Here is a 21,794-nt window from a genome sequence, read left to right as displayed (position 1 = left end):
ATGAAGTTATATGAGCCTCCACTAGTCTAAACATGTCATTCTGATTAATATTGCATTAGTGGAATATGAGTTAAACAGCAAAATAGACCCGTTTTTAGCCATCTCCAAGAACGGCCATTTTGCCCATTTCTGTCGACCGAAAATGACATCAAAATTGCTCAGGGTTCAGGTAACTATCAATCACGGCTCAGCTATTTTCTGAAGCTGAGCCATGAACAGCTCCTAATTTGCTCCTCCCGAATTAGGGCCCGAATTAGGGCCCCAGAAAACCCTAACCAAGGAAAGCAAAGCAGAATGCTGCCACCGCCATGTGTCACTCTCGCTAGTGTCTGGTGTTGTCTTGCTCATGAGCAGTGTTGTGTTTGTGCCAAACACAACATTGGAAAGAAGGGCTACACAGTTCAGTCTTGCTGTCGCCAGACCATCAGCACATTTTTCTCACGAGTTTTTGGGAGACTTTAGTGGACACAAAAATCTTGTGTTGAATTCACTCGATTGTATTTTGTCAGGTGGTTATCCAGATACGTGTTTTCAGTAGACGTATAGTCTACTTAGACATTTATACCTGGATCCAAATGATTTTATTTCATGCAACCCTTTGACAAAGTAAATTTGAGTAAATTCAACAAAAAACATTTTTTTCAGCACAACCGTGTACTGGAAGTAGTGCAGCTAAAAGAATATGCTACCAAGTTAAGAGAACATACTGCTGAGAATAACTGAATACAATTACATGCACATTTAGGTTGCAGTAGGCATTTATGTTTTTGCTGAATTGACTCACTTTTATTTCATCATGTGGTTGCACAAAATAAAATCATCTAGATCCAGCAGCATCGTTTAAGTGGTTGTACCGTCTAGTTCAAAAATGTATCCGGGTCCTGATGATTTTATTCCATGGACAAAATCAAATTGAGTAAATCCAACAAAAAGTTAGAGTGACTGAAATTCATTGTACATGATTTCATGATGCTCTTTCATAATCTGATTGAGCAGAGACAATTACTGGATTGTGACATCTACTTTGAGAGCGGTTTTCAAACATTTTCAGCCTGCAGGATGAACCACTACCTGGACTTATGCTAGGTTGCAGACCTCCTTGCCAACAATAGACGCGAGGCTCTGACTCCCCCCTTGAAGAAGCTTCAAATGGACGTGACAACAAAGAGAAGGAAGCCCCGGATGAGCAGACATCTGGCCGGCCGCCCTCCCAAGAAAGGCCCATCCTGGGCTGTAAAGCTGGGCCTATCGTAACGCGACAATGATCTACGGCTGCAGCTTGCAGTGTGTGTGGGGGGGGGGGAGGCGCGGGGGGTATTACCTTTCACAAGGGTGCAAAATCAAAGAGAGTTTCTGTCACTAGCGAGGGGGTCTCGGCAACAGGGGTCCCATTCACAGGGAATTCCTGGCCGGTGCCCTCCGTGGCATCTGTTGACTCAATCTTCTCCGTGGAGGGACAAAAAAAACGGTCATTAAAAGGCCACATGACTGTGAACTTGATTGCAGAAAGCACGACAAGCAGCCCATCAATGGGATGAGTATTTACTGGGAGGTGCGAGGGTCTTTGAACAGCCCACCGCGTTGGTCTTCCTTCACGCCGGCAGCAAAATGGGGCGGCTTTACTCTGCTGCAGAGGATCAAATCATCATTTACATGCATAGCAAACGTTTGGGGCTTTGTGAGCCCCGCAGGGACTTCACACATTTTGAGAATGGAAACCCCCCAAAAAGTCGAAGGCATTGTCATCAATGCAATGACTTGCCAAGGTGAGAGAAAGCAACGTTAAGGAAGCATTCGCGGTTTCACCACGGAGATTGTTTATTCCAATTCACATGCAGCCAGTAACCCGAGGACACTTTGCATTTGTACATCATTTACAGTGAAACTGCAAAGCTGCGCGTACAACTTCGGAATCACAAAACGAAAGATCGCGTGCTTGAAAATGTCAAAGTGACGCAAAGAAATCCGAATTCAAATCTCATTCGTATCAACATCTTGGAATTCGGATGCTTTCATCCCGGGTTTTCTTGTACGGCTTACCTTGAATTGCGCAAAGGCATCCCATCCGGCTCCTTTGAATATTGAACAAACGTATGAAGAAAACCCCGCGGTTCTTTTTCTCCCCATGTTCGCACTAAAATCACATTTAGAACAAGCATCTCATCTGTTTTTCGGCCACTTTTCCGACCTGTGAAATTGTTGGGTTTTTTTGCTCGCTTGCTTAGGATGGGGAGCTTGCCGCTGACTCCAGTAGACTGAAAAAAACCTTTTTGTTGAATTGACTCAATTTGATTTGGTCAAAAGGCTGCACAAAATAAAAGCATCTGGATCCAGGCCGTTTTTAGTCGCTACGTCTTCTTCAACAAAAAGCTATCCAGACGGTTTGATGTTATACAACCGCTTGATGAAATAAAATGAAGTCAATTCAACACACCGTTGAGTTCTTCGGTGTGTGCAAATCTATGGCGCCAAGTGAGGAGCACTCAGTTTGCATTTGGAATTTGGGAAAAGCGGGACGGCAGACGTTTACTCTCTCTTGATGTTGGCCAGCAGCGGGTCCGCCGAGCCCTGCGCCGGCTGCCCGGGCCTGCTCTTCCTGCTCTGGTGCGTCTTGACGTGTTTGGAGAGGTGGTCGCTCCTCATGAACCTTTTGCCGCACTGCTGGCAGCCAAAACGTTTCTCGCCGGTGTGCGTGCGGAGGTGCCTCTGCAGCTCGTCGGAGCGCGTGAAGCTTTTGCCGCAGAAGAGCCAGTTGCAGATGAAGGGCCTCTCGCCGGCATGCCAACGCAGGTGGGCCTTCAGGTGCGATGTCTTCTTGTACACTTTGCCGCACTCGGGAATGTGGCAGATGTGCAGTCTCTTCTTGCCAAACTCCAAGCCGGCGCCGGCGCCGGCGCCGGCTTGGCAGTTGGGGCACTTGCAGCGCCGGCAGCGGCGCGTGGAGCCGAGCAGGCCCTTGGAGGTCCCCTGGAGGAGAGCGGCGATCTGCGGCTGGTGGCCCAGCACCAGCTGTCTGCCCAGGGCGAAGGGGTGGTTGGAGGGCGCGGCGTTGCTTTGGGGGAGGCTCCACCACTGCTGGCCTTCCTCGCCGTGGCCCCCCGGCAGCTGACGCCTGGCCGAGGAGTTCTGGAGGAAGCCGGGGAAGTTTTGTCCCACGCTGCCGTGTTGCGGGTAGTAGGAGCCGTTGGCCTGCGGCTGCGACGACAGCACTTTGACGGGGGACAGTTCGAACGAGTATGATGAGGCGGGCTCGGCCGGGGGGGTGAGAGGAAGCTCGTGGTGAGGGTGGTGATGATGATGATGATGGTGGTGGTGGTGGCCCAGGCCAGACTGCACGTGTGCAGGAAACTGCACCTTGGGCACGGTGAACGTCATCTGGTGCGTGCCGAGGGCCGCGCTGGGCGCCATGTCGTTGCTCCACAGCTGGAACATGCCCGACGCGGAGCCGACGCTGCCCTCGTAGGGGAACTGGGAGCCCTCGGTGCCGCCCACCTGCCAGGCCTGGCTGCAGGTGGTGGCCAGGAAGGACAGGGCGTTGGGGGGGCCCTCGGGAGAGGAGCTGGGCGTGCGGTCCTGCTTTGCCGTCAAAACACACACACACACACACACAGACAGAACGTACACAAAATGGCCGTAAATGCATCGCAAAGGACGCTTAGCGTGAACAATGCCTTCATCATGATGTGCCAGCTTTGATGAAGCTGCATTTTATTCGGCAACAAAAATACGTTAATCCGACAGCAGCTCAATAAATAATAAGTCGAATAAATGCAAATATGCGGAAGTGGTTGATACAAAAAGGAAATACGTTTCAAAGTGGCTCAGATTGTTTCCATTTCGACTAGTGAGCAAAAGGAATCATTCCTTCGGGTAAGCCCATTACTTTACAAACACTTGCTACGCTGAAATAAAATGGTGCGTTACATTGGCTCAATTTTATTTCGTCAGCGGGCTGCACAAAACAATATCATCCCCATCTAGATGATTTTATTTCGTGCATCTCCTTGATAAAATAAAATTGAGTCAATTCAACAAAAACGTTTCTTTTCAGTGTAACGATTGTCATTTTCCTCCATTTGGATTTTTTTTTACAAAGACGTTTCTTTTCAGTGTAACGATTGTCATTTTCCTCCATTTGGATTTTTTTTTTTTTTAATTTTCTCTAGATTTTGATTTTTGAATGTGAAAGGTGCTGAGTGAACCCACTTCATATTACTAGAAATATTCAAATATTTGGTTGCTTCAACACAGGCACCCCAAGTTTGAGCAGGCGTGTTAATGTAAAGCTGAACTCAACAATATCAATCTAATCTATGAATCTAGTGATTCCCAACTTTGTGCAGATGGCTCACATGTAGGCAATCAGTTCATCACTAATATGAACTTCATCGTGAAGTTAGTCAGACGAAAGTTAATCGCAATAAAAACACGGTATTCGGAATGTGACTGTGCACTTGTAATTTTATTAACAGACGCGCTTCAATATGCAATACAGGAGCTACATTGTAGTGTATTGAAACATGTCTTAAGTGTCTGTCATATAAGTGTCTGTCATATATATATATATATATATATATATATATATATATATATATATATATATATACATATATACATATATACACACACGCTGTATATAGGTGCACATACTGTGTGTTCGTCCTGCCGTCTGTTTTGAAACATGTCTGTCAATCGAAGTAGAGGTACAGTCACTTTCCGAACAAGCATGTTCATAATATTTGTGGCCAAACAAACCTGTAAAAAGGTGTGCAAAAAGTTGTCAGTCCTTTGTATGGTGAGCGCAGCCATGTGTCCTCGCGTCGCTTCTTCTCCACGCAAGTGCTACGCAAACGTCCACGCGTGGGTAGAAAGTAGACCAAAGTGACGCTCTCACTGGCGACAATCCCGCGGCATTCAAAACCAAGTCCACGCGGGTGAAGGTGGTCGCGGCGGTCCGGAGCGTGGGAAGATGCGTGCTCGAAATCCCCGCGATCAACTCGTGAGCAGTCTCAGCTGCTGCTCGGCTTTATAGAGGCAAATAGATCCGCTCAACGGGGTCTCCACTACCATGCAGGAGAGCAGGGGGGGGGGGGGGGGCAAATTCGTCAGATGAAGGGGTGGGCCACTCATAATTTCACTCCATTTCAATCAAAAGATGACCCCCAGCAACTGGCTCCTCCCCTCTATTGATGTGAACACAACTGTAGTGAGGTTCCCTACCCTCAATCTACTGTCCTTGTAAACTTTTTCCAACTACATACATCATTTTATGATTTCCGTTTTTTAGTCATTAAACACATTATAATCACTTATTCCAGGGTTGGACAAGAAGCTTCCAAAATGTAACATGTTACATCCTAAATGTATTTGTCTATTGATTATTTGAAGCTAGTGTAGCATTTTGCACAATTTGAACATTAACACTAAGCTGACACACAGTATAAGAAAAAAAGCTGTACTTAATGATTCAATTAAATGAGTTGCACAAAAGTTACATAAAAAAATGACTTGAATAACTGCTCAAAATAAGAAGTTCTTAAAGATTAAATGCAAATGTATTGTACTACTACAACTGAGCTCTACGTACAAACGCGTTTTCATGCGCTGTACATGAAAAGTAAAAAATGTACTGTACCTGGTTGAAAACTCAATGCAACTCATTTTGTTTGCCTTTAATTCAGTGATTCTTTTGTGTCGCACTCGAGAGAGCCTCGCCAGGCTACTGGTGATTTTTAGGAGCCTGCAATTTTTTCCTTTTTGAACCCGGGTCCCAGAGTGGATAGATCGCAAAACGCCGCCCTCGCGCTTCCGTGGGCACAACACATACGTGTCTGAGTTTTCATGTGCCGACAACAATCGACACTGTGGCTCGGCTTGTCGGATGTTCTTCACCTTGGCGGTGATTTGGGCTTTCGTTACGAGGCGGAAGGTCCACTCGGTCTACAAAAGCGTTTGCTTTTTCTTGCTGACTGTTGCACGTGCTTCTTCTCTGCTTTTGGTGACTTCCTGTGGTAGCGGCACAGCGCACCGCACCTCCGGCCGGGCCTGGCATATGCCGAATAATGAAAGGTCATTTGAGCAAATGTGTTATTTCAGAAGTGTGTATCAAATTGGAAGTCCTTTGCAAAGCCAAGAAGTTGCTCTGAGCTCCAAAAAGGTTGAGGAACTCTGATCCAAAATACACAAGGATTATTATGGATTACAATAAAAAGTTGCTCGCTAGGAAGAGAATAAAAAACAACACAGCTCACATGCACTTTCATTTCCTGTAAAATGCTCGCTCATGGTTTTCTTTGAAGTGTCTCAGCCAAACAATCTTCTGTGTGGCCTCAAATCATCTAAAAATGAACAAAACAATTCTGAATGACATCACAGCCTATCAGCGGCTCTGCTATAATTGACATCTAAACGTGGATTGGCTAATTGAGAAAGCTCAGTAACAGCGATAGAACTAATAAATGCTGACTGAGTGAATGGACGATTTTAGAATCCCAGCCGGAAGTTTTTCAAAGGTCGATGAAAGTGGACAAAAGGCTACATTGTTTTATCAATTATTTGGATTGGTAATGCATTACATTCCTCTGTTACAACAAAAACAGTCACTGGAAGTGCGTTCCTTCTGTCACGTTTTACTCGACACACCTCACACAGCATATCAAAGTTCAGTAACTTTTTGCAATTCGACACTGAGGACCAAAAACCTGCTTAGTCGGTAAAAAAAACATCTAGCATACATAACGGCAGCTCAGTCCCAAATTATTTTTATCCGGAGAACTACTGCTTCAACGCCACCGTGGGAATTTGAATAATAATAGATTTATTCAGAACACAACAACAGCATCTGACGCACATTTTAACATGGGAAAGTGTGAGCTTAGCTTTCCAGTCAGCAAAGGAAACATCACCATGATCCATAACGGTTTGCTACTAATCATTGTAACCGTTTTCTTGACATACACATTTTTAGGTAGACCATGCATCTACTTCAACCATGTATCTGGCTCCAGATGATTGTATTGTGTGCGACCACCTGACGAAATGAAATAGAGTGCATTCAGCGCGCCATTTTTTTCACTGTAACAGACCGAGAACATCCGGTCATCGATGCCATTAGCTTTCTGAAACACACATCATGTTTATGGCCAAATCGGCCCTCCAAATTCTAAACTTTCACGTGGATTAGAAGAATGAGTACTTGTCACAGACACACACTCGCACGAGCACACGCACTCGCACGAGCACACGCACACGCACACACTTGCCCTCACATCAGCGAATTGATATAACTCAATCAAAGGGAGTTCTCACCAGTAGGTGACACATCAAATAGGCCGCCCTGTGTGACATTCTCACATTTGAGAGTTCAAGTGGAGGCCGCTTCAGATGTGCTCCATTAAATGCAGATTGAGGCTTAATCTCATTCTGTAAGTCTGCTCACCATTACAATGTTAAGAGTTGAGACCCAGGCTGGGAACGCGCTTCTCATGTAAATTGGCAGCTCGCCGCTTATCTGCTGCTCCTTGTTCCACCGACTGCAATCCCTAAATAAACACACCTCAAGGAGCAGGCGGCTCAAGGCCTATTACAATAACACTAACACAAGCGACATCTGGTTTAGCACACGCGGCGTTAGAATAATCTCGATGAACATTGCACTAAAATGCCTTACTGTGGCTCTAGAGAAGAAGAAAAAGTCATTCTGCTCTAGTGTGTATATTCTATTACCCGCATTATATGACAAAGTAACACACGACGAAATTGAGGTTTGAGATTTTACTTTGTGGGAGGTTTTGGTGCAAAGAGGAGAACCGTTTACGTCCTTGAATGTTTCACCGAATGAGTTATTTTGACTTGATTAGACAGGATCAAATGTAACCCCCCCAGCACCAGATGTCTTCTGGACGTTGGATTTTGGGCTAAATCTGGTCGGTCTTGGACTTGATTTAGCTCAGAAATAGTCGTTGAAAATTGTGCTGTGTTTGGGTCATTCAAATGTGTCCAAATTTAGTAAAAAAATAGTCGTTGAAAACTGGCTTGTGTTATAGTCCGTCCAATGTGGTCCAAATTTAGTCCAAAAATAGTCGTTTAAATTGATGGCTCAGATTCAGAGAACAGGTCAGCCGCGATTGGTCGTTGTGAGCGGTTGTAATGTCATTTTCAGTCGACCCAAGACAAAATGGCCGCCCCCGGAGATGGCTAAAAACGAGTGCATTTTGCTGCTTAACTTGTATTCCACAAACGCAAAATGAATCAGAATTCCGTGTTTCAATTAGTGGGCCTGCTGGGAACGTAGTCTTGAAAAAAATATGTTCGGGTTGAATCATAATCATAATGAATCATAATGTACATTATTATTCTTACATTCCCCCCTGTTTTTATATAATGTAAAGCTAAACCTACAAAGCTAATAAAGCCAACAAGCCTAATCATGAAAAATTGAACACATGAATCATGATATACATTATTATTCTTACACAATTACGCTTTAAGAATTTAGGGATGTTTTTTGAACAACCTGGCAACCAAACTTAGACTGTACACGGATGTCTTTTTAAAGACGTCTTTTCAGCGACATGAAAATAACATCTTTTCACCTTTCACGTTTCAACCAAGTTCGGACGTTTTTGGAACGGCTACAAGTGACACCTTTTCGACGTGTTTTCAACCAATTTTTGCTGGGTGGGAAGAAGACTGAATCTTTTCAAGCACTGTTACATATGAGGTAAATCAGGTTCACAGCTGTTTCCAAGAATGTGCGCAACACAATTGAGACATTTGCCTCAGTGGATGTGCGGTGTGAATCACGCAGAGCACATTTCGCTACAAGATAAATATTCTCGCGTTGCCAAAATGGATATGACGACGTTGGAAATGTTTCACCAGCGATACGGTGGAGGTTCCTGTGGAGGTCGCTACATCTGTAATGATATATCTACATGTGATTTTTCCACTTGAATATCAGTGAGGGGCCTAGCTCTAAATGATGAAAGCAAGCAGAGTGGATGAGAAAGGACGCCATGAGGATGTGTCTTGGAGGCAGAGAGGTGCTGTACGCTCCATCTCTGCTTTATTACGGAGCAGAAGTTGTTAATTACCCCGACTCTTATTTCCTGTCCCCTCTCATCAACCCCCTCCTCCTTCCCAAATATCCCCCGCCCGCCACCCTCCGACGAACCCCCACCACCCGCACCCCCAGCGCGCTGCCTCCCAGATGAGTGGCTTTGAAGTGCAAAGTACTCTCTCCTCACTTTGAACTGTGAAAACAATGCTCATGTGGCTCTGCTTACCTTCCCCGTGTTAGCTCATTTAAATAGACCTGGTTACAGCTTGCGCCGTTTTCAAGGGAAAACTCATTTCCAGAGAAAGAGGTCCCTGTGTTCATTAAACAGCTGCTGCCACGGCCGCTAATCAGGCCCGCACCGTCACACATTTGCCGTCTGCTGTGACTGACTGCAGGGCGGCCGCACACTTCCCCGCCAAAACTCCTCGCGCCCGCCTTTTCAAGAACAGACACCGTTGCGGTCACGGCAAAACTGCGCGCAAATCACCAAATCCCGGTGACGAGACGCGCATTTGGTTCCTGGGCCTTCCCTTGGTTCTTACCTGACTTCAGCCGCCTCTTAAAGGTCAGGGTGCAAACATTTTTCAGAGTCTGTTAAAATTCATATTCTCATTGGTAATAGATTTTAGAATACGTACAAGTCACTTGCTGCAAGTTGTCAACCACAGATCGATTAAAAAGAGGTTTTACTTAGTCATTCCGAGCGTTTCCGAACCTCGCGGAAGCTCGAGGAATCGTGGCTCTAGCCACCGGAAGACCGGAAGTGACGTACACCGGCAAGTTTTACTCCCACCGACCGATCAGAGGATGGAAGCTGGATGCCCATGTCAGCGAGGGCTAGCGCTATGGCCCTGTGAGGATGAAGTTCAAATGTGATTGGTGAAAGAAACAGTCCCACTGCTGATAGAAATTGTTACTTTGGCCAGCACTGCTTAATCCGGAGGCGCTTGGCAGATTCAATTGACATGACAACACATATTAGGTTGAAATCTGATTGGACCAAAATATCACAGATCCAGATGGAATGGAGGTTGTTACAGCAAGTAGAAGTCCTACAAAGTGAGGAGAACGGACTGTTGGGAATCAATTAAAACAACTCGCTAGAACAAATATTCAAATGAGTTTGTAAATGTAGGTCAGCGCTTCCGATAGCGTCTAGGCCGGCAGAGAAGGCCGAGCCCGCCCCGACGGCGCGTGCACCGCGAACCCGGATCCAATTCAAAGAGATGTCGTTTTCAAACTGAAAGCGAGAAGAACCCGCTTGATTTGTGGCTCCAGATAGTGGAGGTCAAAAGTGCGCCTTGCCCGTCGCCATCTTGACACTTGATTGTGTCGTGTCAAAGAGGCGCGACGCCACCCGTGTGATGATAAGCCGTCTCCAACACACCGCGCACAGTCACTCTGCCGAGCAAGCGGGAGAGAGATGGCGGAGCCGCAACTCGGAAGGGATTGATTTCAAATGGCATGTTTGAGACAACTGGCAAACGTGTCGTTGAAAATTTCCCCACTGTGGGATCAATAAAGGCATTCTTATCTTATGTTTGCTTTTGTTTCCTTGAACCGGTGAAATAGTAAGTGTTAAATCCGTTACGGTAAAATCTGTCAAACTCTCGTCACGTTTTGGGTTCAGGATAAACTCCTCAAGCTCGGAAGAGAACAGTGAGTATTCGAGTGGCTGGCCAAGATGTTTTTTTTTCTTTTTTTTTTTTTGATCATGCCCGCAGGCAGCGTGAAGTTTTAAAAGCCTCATCACTAAACGGCCCCAGCTGTCTTGACCATCTGCAGCAGAAAAGGCCGAGCTGCCCACAGGAGAGCGGCCTTTGTGCTGGTGGCCATTTTGTCAAAGAGGCCATTTTACAGCGCGCCGCCGACTCAACGGCCCTCCTGTGACAAATGCGGCCTAATGGATGAGACAGACAGCGTGCCGCCTTGCCAAGCCCAGCCCTCAAACGCTCAGCTCCGGGACAGAACAAGCTGGGCCGTAATGGGCATGACAGCGCTCCGTTTCATGGCGATCGCGAGCAACATCAACAGCTGGACTTCACAGGGCGACAATTTGATACCTCACTCAGGAGTCTGGTTCCTGCTGCCTATTGGGATCCAAACGCATGTGCACGTGTGCCCGTGTGCCCGTGTGCGTGTGTTTGTTTTACTTTGAGAATTGCTGGCCAGACATTGATCTCGAATTTGATTGTATGTCATGACATCAAGGCGGCACGGCGGTCGACTGGTTAGCACGTCCGCCACACAGTTCAGAGGTCGTGGGTTCGACCCCGGCTCCGCCCTCCCTGTGTGGAGTTTGCGTGTTCTGCCCGTGCCTGCCTGCCTGCGTGGGTTTTCTCCGGGTACTCCGGTTTCCTCCCACATTCCAAAAACATGCATGGTAAGTTGATTGGACACTCGAAATTGCCCCTAGCTGTGATTGTGAGCGCGGCTGTTTGTTTGTCTCTGTGTGCCCTGCGATTGGCTGGCAACCGATTCGGGGTGTCCCCCGCCTACTGCCCGAAGACAGCCGGGATAGGCTCCGGCCCGCCCCGCGACCCTTGTGAGGAGGAGCGCTATCGATAATGCATGGATGGATGTAATGACATCATGACTGTATTTCCAGTACATTATTATAGAGATTTATGTTTCTTACTTCAAAACGTATAACACAAATAGTTCATTTGCGGGCTTGGAATGAATGAATGAATGGCATTAGCATCCATTTCAATGGGAAAAGCTGATGTTGTGTTTTGAGTAACTAGCATGATCACGTGTTTAATTAAGGGAATCATTGTAAAAGGTTTTACACTTGATTCCAAAATAAAACATAATGAAAACGGATCGTGCTGTTGTAACCGTTGATGTTTGATCCTTGAACTGATGAATCACAAAATCCAACTTTAGAAGCGCCCCAAATAGTTTTTGACCCTTAAAGGCTGCCGTACCCAGGTGCATCATGGGGAACTAGGTCAATTAGCAAGCTAGCCTAGCGACACAACGGAGAGTACAAATAAACAGCATGCGCTTTGAAATCTGTTTTCTGAACGACAAATATGCCAGTCCGATGAAAAATCCAACCTTCCAAATGCATGCGTCAACTGAGGAGACACGTGACGGTGTCTTCTGGGGACTATCAGATGGGTTTGTCTCAGGTAGGCCACTTTAAAAACATTGTAGTCTGAATGAAAGGGCTTTACACATCTCTTGTGGGTACTGGAAAATCCAAACGAAAACTACGACTCTCCCGACTACGAGTGGTATTTTGGGGCTTGCAAATGAGGGTCTAAAGACGGCCGCGATGCAGATCCACGTCCTGGAAAACCGACTGCCAGGCCACCCGTCTCGTTATGGTTTGAAACCGCTCTTTCACTCATTACCAAGGTCCCCATGCTCCTAATTATTTTCCATGCTGTGGTGTGTTACTCTGCCAAATGTCTGTCTTTCGAAGAAGAGGACAAACATTTTTTTCCTGTTTCGTTCTGATTGCATACATCACAAATGTTCCAACGTTGACAAGAACAATGCGTTCCCCACAAAAACCTCAAACCGTCAATGAATAATTGATTCATTACATTTGATTTGGCTCATCCTCTAAGACTCGCCAATCTTGGAATCGGAAGGAATTCTGCACTTGACGACGTTTTGGGTTGAGGTATAGAATGGGAGCTCGTGTCTCCACTCATCACAGTAAATGTGCACTTTGTTGGCTTGCCCAACGACCGCGACTTGATATCATTGAAACAATCATGTTTGATTTACTCCCTGTGACGGGAGAATAAATGGCCAAAGTGATGCGCAATGGCACATACAACAGCTTGTTTTGGCTTACGCCCGATTTCCTCAAGACCTCCGCCTGTTCATAGTTTGCGACCACAGATTGAATTCACTTACGAGTACCTCCTCAGCGAGGTTTATGCTCTTTTGAATTCCCCAACGTGCCACAAGAAGGTGCCAAATGCCCCGATAAGAAAGTGGACATTGATGTCCTGAAAGTATGTTGAAGTGATACCTCTCAACTGTTCTCGGATCGTCGCATGCTCGGAAGGAGATCGATTGAGATTGGGCTGTTAGCGGAAGACCTTGCAAGAGAGTCTTTGCGACGTTCGTATGTGTTTGCTTTGCTGAGGCGGACGTGCCAGCTAGCCACTCGACCGCCGTGCCACCCTGACGCCATGATACTGAAACCAATTCCGATGAAGGCCAAGTCCATTTTACTTTCAGCCAAGTCCATTTTACTTTCAGCCTTGCGGCCCTTCTGGCCTCTTCTTTGAGGGAAGAACTACCGCTGGTCAGATGCTAATCAAGGGGATGTTTCCACAACTGCTTTAGTTGGTGCACTGACCTAGCTGCATGTGACTTCTCATATCTCAAATAGTCTTTTCCAGTTGAAATGGAAAAAAATAGATTCCGGCCAGGAAAAAGGACAGCAAAAAAGTGAATGTCATTGAATTATTTTTTTTAGGCAAAAATAAAATGGCACTCCATAATACTGTACTTGATAAAAACATAAGGTGATGACGTAAATAAATAGAAGGCGAGGAACAGTTTTTGCAGCATTTTCCGCTTCACTTCAATGGACATTGCGCTGCTGCTTCTGCTGTGCATGCCATGGCCATCTGGAGGCGATGTAGGGCAGACCTATGCATATACATGGAGTAGGTCAGGACTCACAAAGCGGCAGTCATATTATTTGCAGAGGAGACAAAAAAATATGTACGCCTGTGGGCATTGTTAAACTATCGGTCTACATGTGTGGCTCCACCGTTTGTCTTTCAATACGCGTGTTGTTTTCAGCGCTATAGCACCGTGGCAGTTTAGTTTGTCACTATTACTGTGCTGTAGTGAGTTAGACGGCCGCCCTTGAGGATGAAATAGACGCGATACCCAAATCAGTTATGGGATGCGCTTGTGCAATGTGAGTTGGTTGAAAGCCTTCGTGACCTTCCCACTTCAAAGCATGCGAGAGGCGCAAAAAACGACAAGGAGGCCCATATTTTTTGCCCATTAAACATGGGAGGCCAAGCACCCCACACCCCATGCCCAGCAGAAAATCTCCAGTCCGGCAGAAAGGTCCCAAATCCGCTTGTCAGAGGAAACTTTTATGAAGACGGAGAGCACTTGAAGTTTGTTTGCATTTTGTTTTCCAGCACTCTTAACAACTTCAGAAGTCAGATCACAGGAGGATCTGATCAAAGCGCTTCATGGTTAGTTCGGGAAACACAGGAGTGCTACGCCACGCTTTGATACTCCACATCAATATTTCAATTCAACAATCGCTTGACATGCACCCATACTCCCAGAGACGCAAGACGAAAGGGAAGTGAGCGAACGCGGCAAAAAGAAATGCATTGAAGAGAAGGCGGCCTTCTTCACCTCTTCAATGAAACCATCGCCGATATCCTTCTCTCATCCTTCAATCGTGTCGGCGGCCGTCCTACGATCGCAAGGCGGCCTCGGTGCGGCCAAAACGCAACAGGCTTTTGGAAGCGAATCTCAGATTTGCCGACAAAACCGACACGGTGACTGTTGCGAGTGTGAGCAGAGCATATGTTTCATGTTTTATCAAAGGCGAGTAGCGCGGGGGCTCGACTGCGATCAAGACCAACACGGTCCATCTGGCGCACGTCACTTTCATGCTGCTTCATAATCATTTCATCACCCCGACAGGAAACGACACGCGTCGGAAGGCTGCGGCACGTTTGATGTGAGAGAAGGTGAGGACTCGCCGTCGACTCGCAAGCAAGCGCAGTGACGCCGGCTGCTGCCTCCCGCTCAGTGCTTCCATACGCCCCGAAACCCATGAAAACAAACAGAAAAGCACACTGCTCTCGTCACGTCTCGTGAATGCTTCCAATTCACTTTTTGAACGAGTGCGGAAAAAGTCCAGACACTTGTCAAGCACTCCAATTCTCCTGCAAGGGCACATATCCGACCATAACTCTGTCCCAGCTGCTGCTACCGTAAGAAATAAACAGCACAGAAAACATGTGAGCGGATGGATAATTCACTCCAGAGGCCAAACGTTTGGCATCCTTCAACCTGTGTGAACCGTACAACTCAACCGTTTGAGTAGCATTTGAACACAACCCTCCGGATATTTTCCCCTCCGAATGGGAACCGTACGCGCGGGGCGTGACGGTCGGGTGCGGGTTGGGGTCATTTATTGCAATTTCTTTTAGTGCTTCAAGTAGGTTATCAACCTTTGAGACACAACCATACAAACTGCAAACGATACTCAAATGCAAAGTGATAAATACACAAATGACTTTTAAGTCTACACATGCAAACATTTTTAACAAAGGCCTAGACAAAAGAGCCAAACATTTCTTTTCGGCTGCCCATGTGGCCTGTGTCTCTGTCTGACCGAACAAACATTTCCAATTTGTACCACCCCTTCACATATGGCTGACCTGTCCGTCGCTGAATGAGTCCCAATAGAAACATATACTTGAGGAAAGGTTCCCCGTCAACTGAAACCTAACCTAACCTAAGTCTGAACTGAACCAAAATCTAGAAACAACAACGCTCCCGAGCTATGGGCACTTGACCCCTTTTTTTGCCGCTGCGTCCTCCGTCCGCAACCTGGGCACCCTTCCTTCCTTGTCCCCCCGTTCTTATTCCTAAAAATGATGGCCCTCCGACCCCGTCCGTCGTCTGCAACTATCAACGCATTGGCGGTCCAATATTAATGCTCACCCTTAGTATGACGTGAAAGTATTAATACCAAGAAGAACGCAATTAATTATATAGGCCTTGTAGAGGCGGAGCCAACGCTTTAAGCCACTGAAATGGAAGGTTGAAATTGACGCGCTTTATTGCAGCGGTGTTGATGAGTGAAAGTCTGACACAGACTTGCCTGTTGAACACGAGGTCCGTTTATTTTGTTGAAACATCCGATCCTTTTGCTCTTCTTTTGTCAACAAACTCCAACCTTTGCAGTGGTTGAATGACCATACGCACGCATCACAACCCGTTGCCCTCACAGCGGTCCAAAAACGGTTTCCTCTTCCGGGGAACACGCACCAGGCAAGGCAAAATGACTGCTTGAATAGGTTTTTCAACCAATTAAACAAACAAACAAAGACATACGCTGCGCAAACACTTTATACAATCATAATCTGCTCCTACAGGCCTTGATAGGTGAGATCAAAGGTCAAACTAGTGAGGATTTGTAATGCAATAGGTAATGGAATACTTCAACTAATACTGACATATGACATCAGTGTCATGAGATCAACACGCAAGTGTCTGTTTCTCTCTGCTGCAGCTTTTTCCAAGAGTCACATTTGAGCCATCCTCAGCTAATGCACCAATTGCATTTGGCCACTTCTTACGTTAGCCAACTTAAAATGATCAATTTTGACCGGACTGTGATGCAAGATATTAACCCAATGGAAATGTGTCATTACGTTAATATAAATAGTGGAATGTGAACAAATGTCCCGCGTTGACTTATGGCACAATATCGCGCACCGGTAGACTATAGCCTGCGCTGCCGCTTCTTTTCCAAGCGCTCTAAATATCTGCGAATCCATTTCCCTCAGCCTGGCATTCAAAATTGATGACGACTAATTTATCAAGAAACAGCGGAATTGTTTATTCATAGCATTTGCTGTGTAAACTTCCTAAAACGATGAATTCCCAACAATTGCTTATGGTTGCAATGCCACACGGAATGAATAATAAAAAGAAGCAGACACGCAGACAAAAGGGGGGGGAAACAAACAAACAACGGGATTATCAATCCTAAAGCGTCTCTGAACACAGTTCGACAAAGACGAACAAAGGTAAATAATGAGCTGTAACGCTCGACGCCATCATTTACAGCCATCAAGTTGGTGTGGGTATTGTAGCAGCCGGGGAGCGCTGCCAATTGATCTTATAGCTTTGTTCTCTGGCGCCGGGCGACGGGAGCACCTGTCATTGGGATTCAATCTGCTCTCACGTGCACCGGATGCGAGCAGGAGTCAGCGCAAACCACTTCATCTAGTTTGGGGATTGGGATTGCCACCGCCAAGATAGCATTTCATTTGGCCTGTGGCAGACGCAACAACAACAACGACAACAACGACAACAACGACAACAACGAGCAGCCAATTGACCCCTACATTCAACAAGAGAACCTGAGTGTAGGGCTGTTCGATTTTGCCTAATAAGAAAATCCCAATTATTTTCTCTCAAACCCGATTTTACGATTACGATTTCTTGGTCAAATAAAAAATCATGAAAAATGTATGAAGTATTTTATTTAAACTTTTTGTCTTTATTTTTATTTGATCTATATTCTTTATTTATTTTGCTTTCTTTGAACTCCAAATGCCAGTCAATTTAAGTTCAGCGAAGGGGATCGGCTGGCTAAAATGCAGCCTCCTACCAGGCCGACCAGAGCAGGGATGATTCAGAATGGTTGAGTTCTATTCCAGGCAATTTCCAAGTTTCAGTACCGGGCTCCTAGCTCGCCGTCGACCTGGCCAATTCCGTCAGTTGAGCATACGCTCCACCCCCTCGCTCACTCGGCAGTCGGCTCAGATAGTCGGCTCCTGCTGCAAACAATCCCCCACGTGTGTCACTTTCTCCTCGGCCAGCGGACAAGCGCTTCCGCATTTAAGCATTGGGCCTTAAAATCAAACCAATTAAAAAGTGATCAACGCTCCATGAATAAATTGAAGGAAGCATTGGACATTGGAAACAGAGGCGTCGCTTTCACGGGAAATACATCGCGACGGTAGGCTACATGTTCAAGCGGTCGCGGCCGGAAGCTCTGTCTGCTTTAGTTGCGTGTGGAGTTGGCCACCTAGGTTTCTGACATCCACTCGCGTTTTTACGGTTTCAAGCTCTGTCCGGGCATTCGCAATGGAACCGTCCCATTACTCTGTGTTGTCTCGTGACAGCGCTGTTCCGTTCCGTCCACGGTGGCCTGAATCGGGGCTGCCGTGGCTGCAGGAAACAGAAAGTAGACGCCGCTTTCGGTTTCCCCCGTTCTCCTGGCCTCGACGCCGACCTCGGCCGGGCCATGCCATTTGGGCTCGTGGACATCATGGACTGTTGTTCCGCGGAAAAAAAAACCTCTTAGCCCAAACATGAATTGCCGCAATACCCCTTTTTTTTGTGTGCATATAATACTCATCAAAATGTAATGAAGCCACTTCATGGCATGCTGGAAACTGGAAGAGGCGTATCTGCCCTTTTTTGGGGGGGGGGGGGGGGGGTATATTTACTTCCTTTTGGACTGGAACCATTTCCATTGAAAACGTTGCACAGAGGAAATACATTCCCGTATCCACACTTTTATCCAAAGTTGCCATTTCTCTGTCTTGCTATATTTACAAGTGTCCTGTAAATCAGGTGTGGATGAACCAACTCAATAAATACTGACACAGATAAGACTTCTCATCCTTGTGCTTGAAGTCATGCAAACAGGGCTAACAGGACAGAGAAATAGCAACGGGGGCCATACCCGCAACGTCATAAATATTACATGTGACGCCCCAACATGCCATCTGGGTAGGGGTCTTAAATTGGGCATGCTAACAGGATGTCATGGCAGGACTCCAGCAGAAAGCAGGCATGCAAAGCAGGCGCCGAGCTACCGGGGCCACACAGGCGCAGCGCGGCGCTCCCTTTAATTGTAAACGCCGGCCTGCCATGCCACTCCTTGTTAAGCCCCTCCGTCAGCTCAGGCTGCGTAATGTGATTCCAAGTGTCATCCTGTCAGCGCTGTGCCATGGATCAGCCTGCTCTTTAGGTGCGCGAGTGCCTGCGTGCGCGCGTGCGTGCGTGCGTGCCTGCGTGCCTGCGTGCGTGCGCGCGTGCTGAAGCCAGCCGAGCTCCGCGGAGGAGGGGAGCAGATGACACACAGGCTCTTTCATCTAATCCTCGCGGAGCACATTTGCACCTCACTAAGTTGAACTGATGACTACTGATCAAATACGTACATTTGGCGGAAAGAAAAAACATTATTGGGATTGTTATTTTCCCCTTCCCCTTCGGCAAAAAGAATCCTTAATGCGCCTACCTGATGCTCTGAGAGCTTGAGCTCTCGCGTTCCTCCACATCTCCCGTGGAAATACTGCACCTCACAATATTTGCAATTAGTTCCGGATTCGAGCTCGACAAAGTTGATCGGGCAAACTTGGAGAGAGAGAGAGTTCACGTGGCAAGGCTTCTCCGCCTGCGCTCTACTCGCAGCAGGCCGCGCCTCAGCGTCAGTCAGACAAACGCAGAGTGACAGGCCGAGCTTTCGGGCGTCACACTGGGCTTTCTCTCTGGGACTCGGAAGGCGCGCTCTCCCCGCAGCTGAACAGACGGCCGTGCTTTGCAAAACAAACAGGCAACCTGAAGACTGCCGTGGAAGAGTAAACAAGCATGACGCCTCCCGAGGAGGCGAACGCGCTGACATGTCTGAATTCAAAAGTGCACACCGTCCTGACACGATGACCCGAACGAACGTCACCCGCGGGACCTTGGCGACTCCACCGGGCCCGGGAGCGGTTCATCGTCCGGAAAAACGACTGGGAGGCAATGGATGGATGTTGGCCGACTAATTGTAAAGCCGGGGATTCGGAAGCAGATGTTGCATTTCAAAGCAGTTGTGTGCGCGGAGACAGGTTCTGATTTATGCTCAAATGTGTGGCTTCAAAGCGCCCGACGAGCCTTCCAAACAAATTGAACAAGTCAAGCGCTATTCACCCAGGACCGGGAGGGGGCCCGCCGCATGCACATCACAGGCGCACGGCTGCTGCTTGTAATATCGCTCACTGGGAGGAAGAGCGAGGAGTGTGTCTGTGTCGGGGGGGGGCGTGGGGGGGTCCCACTGGGGGGAAGAAGCACACGGAGGCTAGCACAGAGAGGAATTATGTACGAATGCAGCTGCAACACCTGTGCAGATGCTAATCCCCCAGCAATCAACACGCCGCTACCCTCCTGGAGCGTCAACCGCACATGAAGGCGGGGGGGGGGGGAGGGGGCAGCACCTTGAGACCTGACACCCTTTCTTTTGGATGGCAAGACGATTTGGGAGGAGATGGAAGAGTTGGTAGAAGGCTTGTTGCCTGTGTCAACACACTGACGCAATTTTCGGAAACACACCAAGCCGGCTACTTGTTGGATGATGGGGAAGGCTTTGGGGGGGGGGGGGGGGGGGGGGCTTTGAAATGGGGTTTTGTCAGTCATCTTCTGCATCGCACAGGGCGTGTCAAGAAATGTCAAGAACAAATAACTCGCTGTGGATCTTTTTGTCAGATTACATTTCTGTAACTTGCCTTGTTTGGAGAAGCAGGAAGAAAGTTACATTTGCTCACCGCTCGCAACCTGACGTGGGCGCGCGAATACGATCCAGTTCAAGGAATGAAATGTTGAAAAAGGCCTGAGTAAATGCTACCTCATCTAAAAGAACCCCGAAATAGGACATACTTTCCGCTACAATGCACCGTTAGCATTATTTGCAGCACAAGATCATTGCAATATTTTGCCAAAGACGATATGTCAAAATTTGGGCAGTATTTAACTAAGTGCGCGGTACAAAATATGTACAGCAAGTCGTGCGCATTGACCATACCAGTTGAATAAATGGAAAACAAAAAAAATCATTTCCTCCGAAAATATTTCCATAATTGAATCGTCTGATGAAAGAGTGATGGAAAAAAACTCTGAAAGTATTTCATATCAATTCAGCGGATGTTGCCCTATTCACAATCTACAAGACTTTAAATTGCAACCAGAACAAACAGACATTGAGAAATGAAATTGTCTCTGCAAGTGTCAATCAAAGCGGGGCATTTGCCAACATATGAAGCATCATTGATATTTTTTGCATTGGATCCCATTCGATCGTTGAGATGTACCTAATGTTAAGGCCTTTGAGCATTTGGATTCATTCGCCCGACATTCCGCTCGACGTGAAAAGAGGCAAAAGGTTGACGAAAATCTGAATAACATGCTGAATTTAACTTGACGGAAGCTGTTGCCGCTGTTTGCACAAGTCATTTTTCCCGTCTTGTTTTCTCCTGTTTGATGCAACCTAAATTGGGATGGGAGAAAGGAATCGCTAAATTTTTAATTAACTTCATCACATCTGCACTTGTGCTTTGAGAGAGCAGCGAGCTTTCCTTTTAACCTATTCCAGCGCATTTGCACACCAAGGTAAATCTTGACGCTGGCACTCTTACAGAAAGGCAGGGAAAAATCAAAAATGGAAATGAACTCTCACTTGTGTGTGTGTGCGCAGATCAAAGAAGCAGAATTATTCAACTTTTTGCCATTGCTTGATCTTCCCCCAAAAAAGGAAGAAAAAGTAGGGAGAATCAAGATGGATGAATCAGTTTGAGGTGAGAATATTCTCCTGTTGTTCTATAAATGTCCGCCCACGCAACCCCCCCCCCCCCACCCCCCCCACCCCATTATGATGGACTTGTAACTTTTAAATGAGGCACACTGGCCTCATAGTTTTGAGTTTGGTGGTTTGAATCCCAGCTCCGGTCTCCCAGTGTGGCATTTGCAGGTTCTCCGCGTGCTTTTCTCCGGTGACTCTGGCTTCCATCCAAATCCCCCAAACATCCACGTTATCTTCATTATTATTGTCATTATTTTCATCATTATTATTATTATTGTATTATGTTACGTTGAGGTGGTAACAAAGTAATATATCGAGTTGCTCATAAAATGTTTGAAATATTTTTACAGCTGCTGAGTCCAGTAACGTGGTGCGGCAATTCAAGGACCCTGAGCGCAGCAATTTCGGCTGGGGACG

The 21,794-nt window shown here is 46.8% G+C and overlaps 1 protein-coding gene across 1 annotated transcript; it reads right to left on the bottom strand.

The window, feature by feature from the left end:
* Positions 1 to 1,793: 1,793 nt before the first annotated feature.
* On the bottom strand, positions 1,794 to 5,009 carry sp5l (Sp5 transcription factor-like). The gene is made up of 2 exons (XM_086045685.1): positions 4,756 to 5,009; positions 1,794 to 3,573 (listed from the first exon to the last, which is right to left on the bottom strand). The coding sequence occupies exons 1-2, from the start codon at positions 4,807 to 4,809 to the stop codon at positions 2,527 to 2,529; spliced, it is 1,101 nt and encodes a 366-aa protein (XP_085901811.1). The 5' UTR covers positions 4,810 to 5,009; the 3' UTR covers positions 1,794 to 2,526.
* Positions 5,010 to 21,794: the final 16,785 nt, after the last annotated feature.

Source organism: Filicampus tigris, chromosome 1, assembly GCF_054856515.1.
Source record: "Filicampus tigris isolate MCC_2025a chromosome 1, RoL_Ftig_1.0, whole genome shotgun sequence".
NCBI lineage: Eukaryota > Metazoa > Chordata > Actinopteri > Syngnathiformes > Syngnathidae > Filicampus > Filicampus tigris.
The sequence above is the reverse complement of the archived record's forward strand: the minus strand, read 5'-3'. Positions and strand labels throughout refer to the sequence as shown.